Raw genomic sequence first — 14338 nt, 5'->3', positions numbered from 1 at the left:
CTCACCAAGAATTATCACAACTAACATCAAACAATTTTACTTTATATTTTGATAATAATAAAATAAACCAACCATAGAAACAAGATATAGCAGTTCATTATATTACAGACACAAATACTACAGCTATTAAATTACAGATTATTTCATCTAAATGGATGCCTACATTAGGATGTAGAGCAACAATTTAAGAGGTATGGAGTCTACTCAAGATCTGAATTCCTCTGGTAGCCTCTTTCCTCCTTGACTATCACGAGAGACTCTAGAGTCATCCTATTCCTGCTTTAGGAGCCCCGTCAAAGTCTCTGCAGTTAGACAGGATGGATCTGGGCTGCAGAGCTGACCTGCCACTCAGGGAATTCCAGGGAATTCGTACTGCGCTTTATTTCATCATACAGGTGATCAAAAAGATCTGAATGTGTATTTAGAAAAGTTCTTTTTTTTTTTACACTGAAATCTGGAATTACCATGACAGTATGCTGACATAACCAAACTAATTTTAATCTAGTCAGACTCTGTACTAATGACAATGACCTGCAGGGTAGGTTTAAGCATGAGTAGTTAAACCTGCCCAGAATCTTGGATGTATATTGGGCAGTTGAGGCCCTTGTTACTGCAGCCTTATTGTTACAGGAAGCACAAAGCAGATAAATTAAGGCCAACTTGCGCATGGCTGGGAGTTGCAATCACATCAGTGTAAGACAGACACTCTGTCTAAAATAGTATAAAGTAAGAGTTATTGGAGTGGAAATAGTCCCTTGTAGTCAGTATTTTTTACAGCTGAATACTCTTACACAGCCAAGTACTTTTGTGTGCCAGGAAACAAAAGTTGCTTCTGACTGAATCAGAGGCACACTGCTAAATTGTATCTACGGCTACTTTTGAATAACCTTCTTGTCTGTGCTGTAAGACTGACTTAAACTTGTTAAACAACACTCCTTTGAACCCACCTATAAAACCAGGTGCACAGAAACAAAGATAGCCACCCAATATGTCTTTACAGATGCTGGAGGCTCCACACGGTTGTGACAGGCAGGCAGCAACATCTGCTTCACAAAACTGACCAGTAAAACCTGATGAAAAATAGAGCAACAGAAGATATAAAACCTTTATTACCACATTTAGTCTGAGAAAACAGACAAGTAACACACCAATTTTGCTAAGTACTTTTGTGTTCCTTACTTATATTTCAAAACTTTATTTAGGATAGAGTAAAATATTCCAGTTTCTTTGAAAGTTTCAGTTTCATGGAACAAAAGAACTGTATAATAAAGCCATACTTGCAATAATAATAAAAACAATTCAAGATACAATGGGTCTTCAAGAAAATTTGATAGAATATCAATTTCTTCAAGTGGTTTTATGCAGATATTCCTATTTTTATTGAAATATCAGTAAGCACACTCTTGACAAAAGCCTTCTCATTTTTGGTGTGGCGTTCTGTATACCACGCTAAGAAAACATCCTATGTTTCCAAGCCAAAAAAGAAAATTGTCCCAATACATTCTGTTATAAAGCAGGTATTACAAGATCTGACAGGTTTGGCAGCTTATTGATACTGATTTTTTTAACCCGTTAACTTATAGCTAATAATAAACCTAATCTTGTGAAACATTGAGCATCCGTGTTTCCTGTTGAGCTCTACATGCACACAAAATTTAAAAAAGAAATTCAAAGATAAAATATGAATCTACATTTTACACTTAGGGTATATTGGCCATGGTGTTATAGTTTCTGAAGCCATCATCTGGCAAGAAAATCACATGGTTCATTGATGACAGCACCTTTATTTTAGAACATACAGAAAAAATAGTTGCAAGTAATTTTCTTCGTTTCACTGAAAAATGGTTGTTTTCAAACCCAATAAATATTTTTTAATTAATTGATGTAAAGCAATTAAAAAATCAGTCATTTTGTGTGGAGCTAGGATCCAAGTGCTGAATAGAAATACCAGGTTTCAAACTTTAGACATTTTTGTTGTAACTTTTGTCATAAAAAATCAGTGAGTTAAAGTATAAGAAGTATAGTTTTCTGTTCTCCTATTAACCAAGCACTTAAAAAGTTTTTAAAGATTTTTAGATTCTTGCAAAAATAATGTTCCAGCAAAGATCAAAAGAGACTGGACCAATTTATTATAATTTAACAATTACAGCATGAAAAGCCACTAAAGACTTAAACCAGAGATTTGGTTCAGTGAGCTAAATATAATTAATTCCAATGTCTTACAAACTGGGATACCAAGTCTGGCTGAAGATCTGAACTTCACATTTCATTTTAAAAAAGATTTATAAAGGAATGCTGTGCTTCAGTAGCATAGGTATTGCCAGGAGAGATTCTAGTGTGCCATCGAGTTGCCCCATATCTGACCTTGTGTTCATCAATGTTTTACACAACAAGGAGAAAAAGGAAGAATCTTTGGTCAAATATGTTGAAACAAATCTGTATTCCTACAGTGTATTGCAATAGCTTTAAAAACTAAACATAATCCAGTTTTTATAGCATTTATTAAGTGCAGATCCAGAGTAATGAATTATTACAAAATTTTAAAAGTTCAGTCCTACTTGGGCCTAGTTTAGCATAGTCTTCAAATTAAAGGAAATGTAAACCATGTACTTAGGGCATGACTGAAGAGCTCGTGATCTGGAATATGTTTTAGTTTTTGAACAGCTGGTTAGATGAGGTAAGACAGCAACTTCTGACCATCAGGGTAAATTGCTGAAACACTGCGATTTAGAAATCCTGGCTTGTATAACAACCCTTTGAGGCATAAATACAAGACAATGCATATTAAAACTGCCCTACACATGCAGTCACTTTAGTTTCCAAATCAGTAGATGCAGAAAGGTGTCTTCAAGCTATGTTTCTATTCCATCCCAAACACCAGCTGTGTAACATTCTCACACAGCTGAAGTTTTCCTCCCTGTTGATTGCTATTAAAAATTTAAGTACCTCTCTCATTTTTGCCTTCGTAAATAGCTGTTAACATCTGTCTACTGAAGTACTACATAAAACTAATATGAAAAATTACGATAAAGTAAAATGGAAACATTAATCAATGATGGTAACAGTTATGCACAGATATATGTATAACTGTTATATGCGGTTATGTGACTGTCATCCAAGTGGAGATACTGAATATAGAAAAGCCAACATGATTTTTTCATTTGACAAACTAAAAATAAGTATTCATAATAACTTTATAGATTGGAAATAAAGATGTTAACCTATGTATGCTTTAATTTCGGTGTTTTGAATTAATTATCAAAGTGTTGCAGCATGGACAAATATATCTGAAGTTGTTACTGTATTAAGTTGAAGAACAAAGGGTGGTGGTTTCAGGGCCAAATTTTAATATTAAACATCTGGTTTTGTATGAAGTTTCTTATAAAAACAGATTCAGCAGCAGTTCTTACGAATATGCTATTTCCTATAAAAAGAAATGAGCAAGTGTTGGTTTATTTTTCTGCTACAGACAATCAAAAGATGATACTTCATGAATTTAGATAATGGAAATTTAGCAGCAGAGTCTTTAAAATATTTTTTTTTTCAGAAATGACACATTTATATTCTTCAGACATTTCTTTCTGACAAACCCAAATGCCTCATGACAAAAGTGATTTTTACTAGTCAGACTGTGACACTTAAACTCTCCAGGGAGATCATTGCATTGTGATCCATTCTGACATAGTCCAGCCACAGACTGATTCATGGCAATTTCACTACATGGCTCCTTATATTCTGGATGGCAGCTACATCTGAAGCTGTTAGCTGGAACCTCCCATTAAGGCTTATTGTCAGGGCCAGCAGGATTTGATGTGCATTCATTCACTCTTATTAAACTAATATTACTTCCAGGGAAAAAGTTATATGGTTCCTCTTAAAATTACAGCTGGGAAAAACTTAAACAGACTGAAAGAAACAAATATCAGAATTTAATAAATTCATTTAAAACCCAGACAATATTTTCACTGTCATTAAGATTTTTACATACTAATGGGTTGCTAATTTCTTCTTATTTGCACTGGGTGTGATAATAATAACATACAACCCCTTCTGTTAATTTGTTTTTTGAGACAGAGTCATTGTTGCTGTTTTTGTCATTCAACACCTATCATAATGAAATCCTGCTTTTGCTTGGGTCCTCTGGAATTTCAAATATAAAAATTGTGCTTATTGCAAAAGTTATGCATAACGTAAAAATTGTAAAAACTACGCAACTAATAATAGCGTAGTTGAACAAAATAGAGAAATGGTAATAAAGAGGAAAAATCATCCACCTTTGGATGAAAGACCGGGAAAAAAATGGTGCTATTGCCTCAGACAATACAACAGGAAAGTGTTTTGTTGTGACCATCTGCTCTAATAAATACATGTGATTGTTGTATTGAAGTGACCAGTCACAACTACAAAAGACACAGTGGAAGATGCAATTTTCTCTGTTGTATCCTTCTTGTATATAGGGTTTCTGGAACTCAGAGATCAAAACCCACTAATTCTCAGTAAAGACAATTCAAACTTCAGCAATTAGATTAGAATAACAGAATTGCTCTCTAAAAGTTTTTAAAACTTCATATTCTAAAATTAAAGAGATTGAGAAATGATGCATGTGTGACTTTAAGAAAGCTTTTGTGTTCTCTGAAGACTGCTCATTTTCACAAGCAGACTTCCTGATCTAACAACAGCCACAATCTGAAAAATGGTATTCTGTTCCTGTGAGATATTCAGTTGTCATTTTATTTTGCAGTCTAGCTCAGGGACAAGTCAAAACTTGTGTTTATGTATGCCTAATCTGAAATAAAGTTAAAACATGTTGTAAGAATGTGCTATTATGAGTATTTAGGGTGTTTGTACTTTAGTTTCTTACCTACATATTCCATTCCTGAAATAAATAGATAAATATTCTAAGGCAATATAATTTTAACAGATTTACAATTTTCTGTCATTTAGGTTTGAAGTGAAGTGTTTCAACAGTTTTAAATCTTTTGCAAAGTTTTCTCAACTAAGTAATAAGTGAAAAAAATAAATCTCCTAGGCCAAAAGCCAGTTTTTATCCCATCATGTCAGCATTTTCTGATGAAATAACATTTCATTGGATATTCCTCAAAAAGCTCTACTGGCTGCTGAAAAGTCATCATGACAACTCATTTTGAATTTTACATTATGATTTTCTGACAGGAAGACTTAAAAAATATTTTTTTCAGGAAAAACTTGTATACGTCGTTTAAGGTCAATTTAGTCTGGAGAGGAATCTTAAATAGCAGTCAGTACACCTTCTGCTTACCACTCACTCACTTTGGTATCAACAAATATATGTACATTTTAAAATATTCTTGACACCACAGAAGTTCTGCCGCAGTCATATTATGTTGTTTACTGTAAACACTAATGTGACAATGATGGCAAGCTGATGTACCTGTCACAGGCAACAAAAGGAGATTTCATCTAGGCTACAGATAATATCTTTTCTCCAAAATGGATTTGCTCTATGACTGGGACCCAATGAAGCTTGGTCAGCTTAGATCAATTCTGATTCAGATAGTTCCCAGTGGACAGACCTCACAGGTAGACCTTGCAGACCTAGAAGCATACCATATATGAGCCTGAATCCACATGCCTTTCTGGCCGCCTTCTAGGCTTTTACTAAGCAATTACTGTTGTACGATTTGTCCTAGTCACCTCTGTGCTAGGGCAGAAATTCTTGGGACAGGTGCAGTAATTTCCCTTCACTGATAAATTTGCAGGTGCTGCTCAACCTTGGAGATCTGTTTTTACCGACACATGCTTCGGTTGTGCTCCTACGCAGGAGAGTTAAAGGGCATTGTTATTTCTGTTCCATGAATGCAGTCCGTTGTGGAATCAGACTGATATTACAGGTTAGTATGAACTCTGGGTACCTAAACGTAAATTATCTGGCGTATGTACAAATTAACAAATTGTCAGATTAAACTGAGTTCTCTAACAATAACAAACTGTTCTCTAAGAGTTTGGTCACTACTTACTGAACACCAGGGCTTTTCTGATAACAATCTTCATTCACCAGTGAACTCCAGCATTATGGATAATAACGACTTTTTTCTGTGTTTCATGATCAAAATCTGAATACCTACAGCTCCATACAGAGGCACAAATCCTTTAGAGCAATAAATATTAATAGCCTTTGGGAGATGGGTAATGGTTGGCAACACACACATTCCACATGGTGACTCTCCATGGCAGGTCTACATCTTAACACCGTTTTTTAAAGTACTGTGTTCAGCTAGGTTTAGTTTCAAATTTTGAATCACCTTTTATTATTCATATAGGGAGTGTGACAGCAAGGCAGGCAGGGCACAGTCTCACTGACAACTAATACAGTCCCACAGTACCCAAATGAGAAGAGCTGAGCAGGTCCAATGCTGAGAACCAGGGTCTGCCACAGCCCAGTGATGACCAGACAGCCGGCAGTGACAAGGTAGGTCTGAGATGAAGCTGGGAAGTCAAAGTCAGCAAGGCAAGGTCAAATTGGCAGGAGCCTGCTGGTACACTCTGATATATGGCAGGGAACTACATCACTTCTTACATAAGCAGAACTCCTGACCAAATATCTCAGCATAGAGATTTCTTTTCCCACAACACCAGTACATTGCTGAATCCCATTCAGCTTGAATTCTCTGGGTCTGTTTTTGCAGATTACTGCCTGGTTGTTCCCAATTTGTATGTATTTGTTTATGACTGCCAAAGAGGATGCATCTTCACTCAACTGAATCTTCTTTCTTTTCCAGACCATTGCTAGAGCTTTTGCCTGTCTCTCCCCCAGATTGGTGCCATCTGCAAGTTCACAATGTTTCCAATTCCATCATCTAGGTCATTGATGAAGAACATTGATGAAGAACATTAGCGGACCCAAAACACTTCCAGTGAAATTCTTTTCAACACTGAATCACTATCATCTTTTACTATTTTTTTCCAGTGAGTTCATGTTGTTTAGTGGTAGTTTCACTGAGACAGTGTTCCCTTGGTTTCCTTACAAGAATGCTGATGCACTCAAGCTATATATCACCTACTTCTTCCTTATCCAGAAGGTTTATTACCACCTGAGAACAGAAATTGCAATGGTTTCACACATTTTGCCTTTGAGAAATCCATGTTACCTAGTGATTGTCATCTTTTTGTTGGTTTCAGATACTTATAAATAATTCATCTTTACATTTTCTCTAGTATTTTTTCAAGAATTTAAGTTAGACCTGACAGTTCTATACTTCACCTCTGCTCTTTTCTACAGTTCTGTTATTTGACCTATCCACAAGCCAACAGCTCTGAAATTGCTCTGAAACATTTCTAAATACCACAGCTGAAGCAGTGGCCAAACAGACTTTAAAGTATTCATTTTCATATAAGTGTTTTCTAGATTATTCTTTTTTTTATGGTCAAAGATCTTCCTTTTAGACAGTTCAATGTAGTTGACTTTTTTTGATTAAGGTCAAGCAGAAAGGATGTTGAAAACTTCTTGGCATCATATGTCAACAACTTTCTCTCTCTGTTAGGAAGTAGATCCACACTTTTCTTTCTCTCTTCTAAAGAGTTACACAAATATCAGCTATACATTTCATCCCCTTTTTTTTTTTTTTTTTTTTAAGGGTACTTAATCTCTTCTTGAATATAGAGCAAAACAGCAGAACAGAAGTTAATTATCTAGAAAGTTCTTTTAAAATGAGTGACTTCATAAACTCTGCTGCTAGTGGTCTTCAAATTTCTCTGTAAGATCTGACCTTTCTGTCACTTTCTTTTTCTTCATTCTCCTCCTGTCTCGAACTTTTTTCTGCCAATAAGGGCTAATGAGCACATCACTTCTCTCTTAGCAGCCTGAGCTGAATGACCATTTTTACTGCTTTGGACAAGCTGGACCTGAAGTCATACAATTTAATGAGAAGATGTAAGAGAACTATTACTCTACAATGTTTTTCTTTCAAAAAAACCCCTCAAACCTAGGAAAAGGACCACAAAGGCCAAATACATCTTCCAGTACTGTAGGAACATTTTTGTCAGTTCCACTAAAAGATGGATTAAACCTAGAGAAAAAGGATTAAGTAAGAACAGAGGCATAGTCTATACATCTTACAGAAATACACCAGAAGACTTATAGCTATTACAACAGAAGTTTGATTACTGTACCACAGAAAGCAACTTAAGATTCTCTATTATTTACACTAAAAAGCCACAGAATAAGTTTTTATTCTGGCTGTGCTTGCTGCCCTGGAATGTGTCAGACTATCTTATCATTTCATGGTATGATGCATTAGAACAGGACCTAATGCTATTTTACAACTGCAGAATAACATAGCCGCAAAAGTAGAAAGGAAAAAGAAAAACCTTATGAAATAATAGCAGTTATCCATTTTCACTTTACCAGAAGGACTGCAAAGTGGTCAGGGTTTGTGGCTTCTTCTGGGAGGATGTCAAGACACACTGAGAAGGTGATGTATATCACAGTACATTCCTTGTTTCTTACTACCAACAGGTAATATATTACCCTTTCCTATATAATCTCTTCTTGTAATTTACGTGCAAAAACTACGGCATTTATAAATTCCCTTATGCATAATGAAAAAATAAGAGTAAGAAATTTCCTAATAGAAATAGGTTTGATTTTTCCATATCATTTTTTTGTTGCATCATCTCATAGATCAGTCTAATATGATATCACTTGATGAAACATAACTGCAGGACCTGAAAAATTGCAAAACTTCAGCAGATAATTGAAGCTAAGTTCCAGAGACATACTCCTCTCCTCCCTCTATAAAGGAGTGACTGTACATGCTACTTTGATATTTTTTAAAACAAATTATGTGTAACAAGACCAAAATAAATATTTGAGGTATTTGTTTCCAAAGCAGGCAAAACTGGTTAGAATCAGGGAAAAAGCAATGCTGCTAGTAGGTCAGTATGTAACAGCTGGCTTCAGCCTCTAGGCCAGTGGCATTTTTTAAACATAAAAAATTATAATAGTTCACAGGAATAGATCAGTAATCTAGAAACAAAAAAATCTTACCACTCAAATGTTGCTAATTTGCTTAGAAAATAAATAACATGCCTTGATTCTCACCTGATTCAGAGCACCAGTATCAAGATTAACTCGAATTAAAATGATGGTGCTCCATGAGTGAGAAAGCAGAAGCAGAGCCATATTTCTTCGTAAAAAAAGAGGAAAAAGAGGAAATAAAAAAATTCTTTAAAAGTTTTTTTCAGAATGCCTGTTTTGTAAAAGCGTATTCCTCAGAGGACTTTGTTTGATTTTTTTTCTCTCACTGGTAGTTTCCAGGTAGATTACACAGGAATATTTCTGGCTGTCTAGAATTAAAACAAAAAACAATCACCTCTTTCTCCGTGTGTCCTTTTTTCAGTGCTGATATATGCAACAGTCATGCTTTAATAGAATATATATGGAACAGCTTATGTTTTGAGGGTTTTTTTCCTGCTTTAATAGTGTTCTTTGACACTTCCTTTTAATTGAATTAATTTATAATTGCTTGCTGCTATTACTTACTTTTAGTGATGTATCTTGTATATCCAATTCCCGTTCATTATTGATAGCCTTACCTGAATGTGTATCACCACCAAAAAGTCTTTCTATTGTGTCTATTGTGCTAATCTATTTTTTTTCTGAAAAAGAATAGGAAGAGTTTCTAGTGGAAAGAATTAAGATTTAATGAGGAGAAATAGCTCTTTCATTCCCTCAATAGAGTACATGATTAATTCAAAACAACACCTCCTTATAAACCAGTAAAGAGGTCTGGTTATAAAGCAATAATAACAATATAAACAACAACAGTAATAATTAATATATATTTTCTAACTTCTGATAATTACACAAAATTTAACTCAGCTTAACATCTCTGAAAAAAAGATCAGTGAAATATGAAGCTCCCAGTAAAATCAGCACAAGTAGTGTTGCTTTCCTCCGTCAGTCACGTCTTGGAGGCATTGCCTGCCTTTCAGAATTCATGTGACACAAATAAGGAGATAAGAGGATGAGATGCCCCCCATAGTGTGATCTTACACTGGATTAAATAAAAAGCTCTCCTGTGAAATATTCTTATTTTAGAGATAAATTAGATTTGTTACAGAAAGTATTTTCAATGACTTTATTTAAAAGAGAATGATTTCTGAAGTGCAACATAGAGCTGGGTATATATTTCCTCAGGAGTGTAAAAGTTTTTTAAAGTAAAATTCAGGAAGACAAGTAAGCAAATAAAAATACATTAGCCTGCTATTCATGTTGTTCATGCTCTTAAGTTGGCAGATAATACGCAACAAAAATTTTGGGGTTGAACCATTTCTTAGAATTTGCTGTTAAGCAACTTCTTGGACAGAGAGAAAGCACATAGTCATTACCTTTCATCCATCATGTATTTTCTAGTTTATCTTTTATAGTTATCAAAGGTAGTATAATTATAAGATCCAAATATGATCCTTCATTTCTTATCAGACAAGAACACCATATGATACCAGAAAAGCTGGAAAAAACCCAAGATTGTTTCTGGTAACGGATAAGTAGGGGGAAAAAAAAAAAAAGTGATTAAAAACCATAATGCAACAGCTATAGACTTTGCTGAAGGTCTGGCCAGGCAATTCTGTTAGCTGACAACATCAAGAATTTTATACAATATTTTTACTCCTTACTAATGCAAATAGAGCCATAGAAAATGAAAACTGAACAAATGTTAGCTATTTTTCAGTATATTGCAGGATCAGAAGTAGAAGATTAGTTTGGCAGTGAATTGTTGAAGAAGGAAGTTATTTTAGAGAAGGGCAGGAAAGCATAAAGACAGAATAAAAACATAGGTGGAGAATTAAATGAATGTATGGAAATGTCAAAGGAAAAGAATAAATGCTGTCCAAAATAAGGAACGCTAATATTGCTAAAAAATTGGCAGTAGAACAAAGACCATTCTGGTTTTGTCCATATAAATACACTCCAGATTTTTTTTTTTTAAATCAGAGATTGCCAAAAAACATAGCAGATCGTAATTCCAAAACCTCTAGATCCTTGATTAGAAATTTCAATATATTTAGACATGTATTGGACAAATCACTTATTAGTTATCTGATTTCCAGCAATAGAAGTTTTGGACTAAACAATCGTTAAATATTATATAATCCAAACATATAAAAATTATGTTTAGTAGACACAGCATACTAGCTTTGGAAAAAGGCCATAGTTTGATTATCACTTTAACTGCTTTACAAATAATATGATTTTAAGCATATTGACCAAAATTTTAGGTGTCTATAGCTGTTTTCTGGAAAAGGATGTCTGAAAAGAAATGTTATTTCTAATATCAGAAACAGAAGAAGATAGAGAGGAGCCAGAGATTGCGTCAATGTTAAGGACTAAGCAGAGCAGTGGGTAGACTAAAACTCAAGCTTTGGAAGTCTGTAAAATAAAGAAAAATAACAGGAAAAATGGAAAACTATGTATGTGAGTGTTGGCATACGTGTTTATATACCCCCATACCTCACCCCATGCACATATATACCTTTTTTTTTTGGTATGAGTGTTCCTGCTTAGTAACAAATGCTTCATTTCTCAACATTATGGAATCTCTCAGTGGGATGCATACATTATTGGCTTAATTTTCCTTTAAGGAACCATCTTGCATAGCTGTTTTGTGAAGCATTGTCCAAGGTAGGTTTGGGGAGGTATATTGAAATTAAGTATTATAATATAACAATACTCATAACGTTGTCTCTGATCATTTCTGCCACCTTCTGGCCACCTATGTCTGACCATGCAGAAGGGAAATGAGAATTACTCATTATTAGAAACATAGAACCACAGAATGGTTTGGTTTGGAAAGGACCTTTAAAGGTCATCTAGTCCAACCCCCCTGCAATGAGCAGGGACATCTTCATCTACATCAGGTTGCTCAGAGCCCTGTCCAGCCTGACCTTGAATGTTTCCAGGGATGGGGCATCTACCACCTCTCTGGGCAACCCCTTCCAGAGTTTCATCATCCTCATTGTAAAAATTTTCTTCTGTATATCTACTCTGAATCTGCCCTCTTTTAGTTTAAAACCATTACCCCTTGCCCCATCACTACAAGCCCTGCTAAAAAGCTTGCCCCCATCTTTCTTATAGGCCCTCTTCAGGTACTGGAAGGCTGCTATAAGGTCTCCCTGGAGCCTTCACTTTTGCAAGCTCAACAACCCCAACTCTCTCAGCCTGTCCTCGTGGGAGAGGTGTTCTGTCCCTCTGACTATTTTTGTGGTCCTCCTCTGGGCCCTCTGCAACAGGTCTATGTCTTTTCTGTGCTGAGGGCCCCAGATCTGGATGCAGTACTTCAGGTGGGGTCTCACAAGAGCAGAGCAGAGGGGCAGAATCGCCTCCCTCGACCTGCTGGCCACGCTGCTTTTGATGCAGCCCAGGGTACGGTTGGCCTTATGGGCTCTGAGTGCACATTGCCAGCTCATGTCCAGCTTTTCATCCACCAGTACCCTCAAGTCCTTCTCCACAGGGCTGCTCTCAATATCCTTCTAGTCCCTGCATGCTTAGAGCTGGCTTATGTGAAAGAAGTAAAAACTTTCATGTATTTGCCTCTATATGGTAACTATAAATAAGCAGACTTACACTTAATAGTGCATTCAATTTAGGCTTTTTGTTAACACTCAGTAACTTTGTGTTTGCTTCTCATTCTCTGAAATGGGGAAACAAAGTTTCATTATCTCCAAGGTATGCTTTCAAAAGAAGTTAAAAGCTGGTAAAGACATAAAGTTTGGTGGAAAATAAGTGACATCTTGAAAACATAATTTTAAAATATCTGTGGCCAAAAAATCAATATGCACAAGTAGTTACTCTCTGCAGTCTTAGAAAAATGTTAGTATCATCATGAGAGTAGTAAAATATGATTTTTTCAACTACAAAATGTAATTATCTACACTACTATAGATTTTATATAGCATGCAGTACTCTCCAGACAGTTCTTCACAGTGAAGGTTCTAATAAAGAGCTTGAGTGCTCTTTTCTGAGAGACCCATCAGTGTCTTACCTTACTCCTTTTCTTTCTCACCAATAACAGTACCATAAATAAGCCCAGATACCCTTCTACATGTCGTCAGTTGTCTATGCAGGTAATCTTGCATGCCTACCCTTCCAGTTAGCATTATTTATGTTTTGTCCATGAGGGCCTTGTTCTAAACATGCATATGGCAATGAAAGATATTTATTTTCTGCATAAAGGTATAGGTATAATGACATCTGTGCATGTCGTTGACAAAAGGATCATACATACCGAAGAATGAGGGTGTGAGAGATCCCATTTTTAGGGTACACACTGGAAGAAACTGTGGGGTAGAAATCTGGAGCTGCTACGCCTCAGATTCTTCTTGTCCACAGTCGTCATATGAATACAAACAAACCTTGAGATATCTCAGATGCAAAATGGAATTAAGTGGCTTTCTAGGTCTGATTCATTTGTTTACCTGAGTAATAAACCTTAGGGTTTTTTTGTTTGTTTGTTTGGGGTGATCTTATTTATTTCTTAATCCATGTGAATGGGCTTATTCTGTCAGCTAGAGGCACTTAAATATGGTAACATATTCCATTAATGTATCAGACTAATAAAAATGCAAAGATGCCAAATATAACAAGCAGCAAATGAAAAATTAGTCAACAGCTGGGGAGTTAAATCCTTTATAGAAGAGTATAACTTTGTTGAATTGTGAAATACAGCTATGATGGTTTTAACACGTCTTTAAAACAACTGTTTAACATTGAGAGAACAGCTGATTCCATTTCATTGTGTTTCTGCCATTATAGTAGTTTTAGAAATGAATAGACTCAAGCTAAAGGCTGTCATAAAGATATTTCTTCACCTGGGGGATTTGTAATGGGTTGCTACAGTATTTCTCAAGACATCACTGTTTTGTGTCTGCTTTTGTTAACAGTAACTCAATGTCTTATTATCCACTTTGAAATAAATAGTGTTGTTTCTATTAGAAAAGTGTCAATTTTTTAAGTTATCTGTTAGGGTTGGAGGATTGAATTGACGCTATGAATGAGCTGTTAATCAATAGAAACTTCTTTCCTGTATTTTTAGCCTCATAAATGACAGCACATTTTTGGAAAAAAGGAAGGAAGCCAGCAATTTTTTCTTGTTCTATTGCAGGAAAATTTCACTTACCACTGGCATGAAGCACTATACTAATAAAGATAGGAACACAGGAAGAAAAATGGAATTATAAAAGAGAAAGTAACTTAGTAAAGCTATTACACCTAATAAGTTCAGATCCTTTCACAATGGTGAGAAATTCGCCATGTGCTCTCTTAATCACAAGTTTACTTCTTCTTTCTTCATCACAGCCT

General features: G+C 35.4%; 1 protein-coding gene across 1 annotated transcript in view; it reads right to left on the bottom strand.

The window, feature by feature from the left end:
- EYS (eyes shut homolog) overlaps positions 1–14338 on the bottom strand; it is a gene marked incomplete at its 5' end in the record, with an annotated part of 904266 nt that overhangs the window by 621942 nt on the left and 267986 nt on the right. Inside the window, one exon of the mRNA XM_082305491.1 lies at positions 948–1070. Coding sequence (XP_082161617.1) covers positions 948–1070 — 123 coding nt within the window. The remainder of the gene's footprint in view (positions 1–947; positions 1071–14338) is intronic.

Source organism: Platalea leucorodia (genome assembly GCF_965183815.1).
Source record: "Platalea leucorodia genome assembly, chromosome: 3".
Taxonomy (NCBI): domain Eukaryota; kingdom Metazoa; phylum Chordata; class Aves; order Pelecaniformes; family Threskiornithidae; genus Platalea; species Platalea leucorodia.
This window is presented reverse-complemented; position numbering and strand designations above follow the sequence as displayed.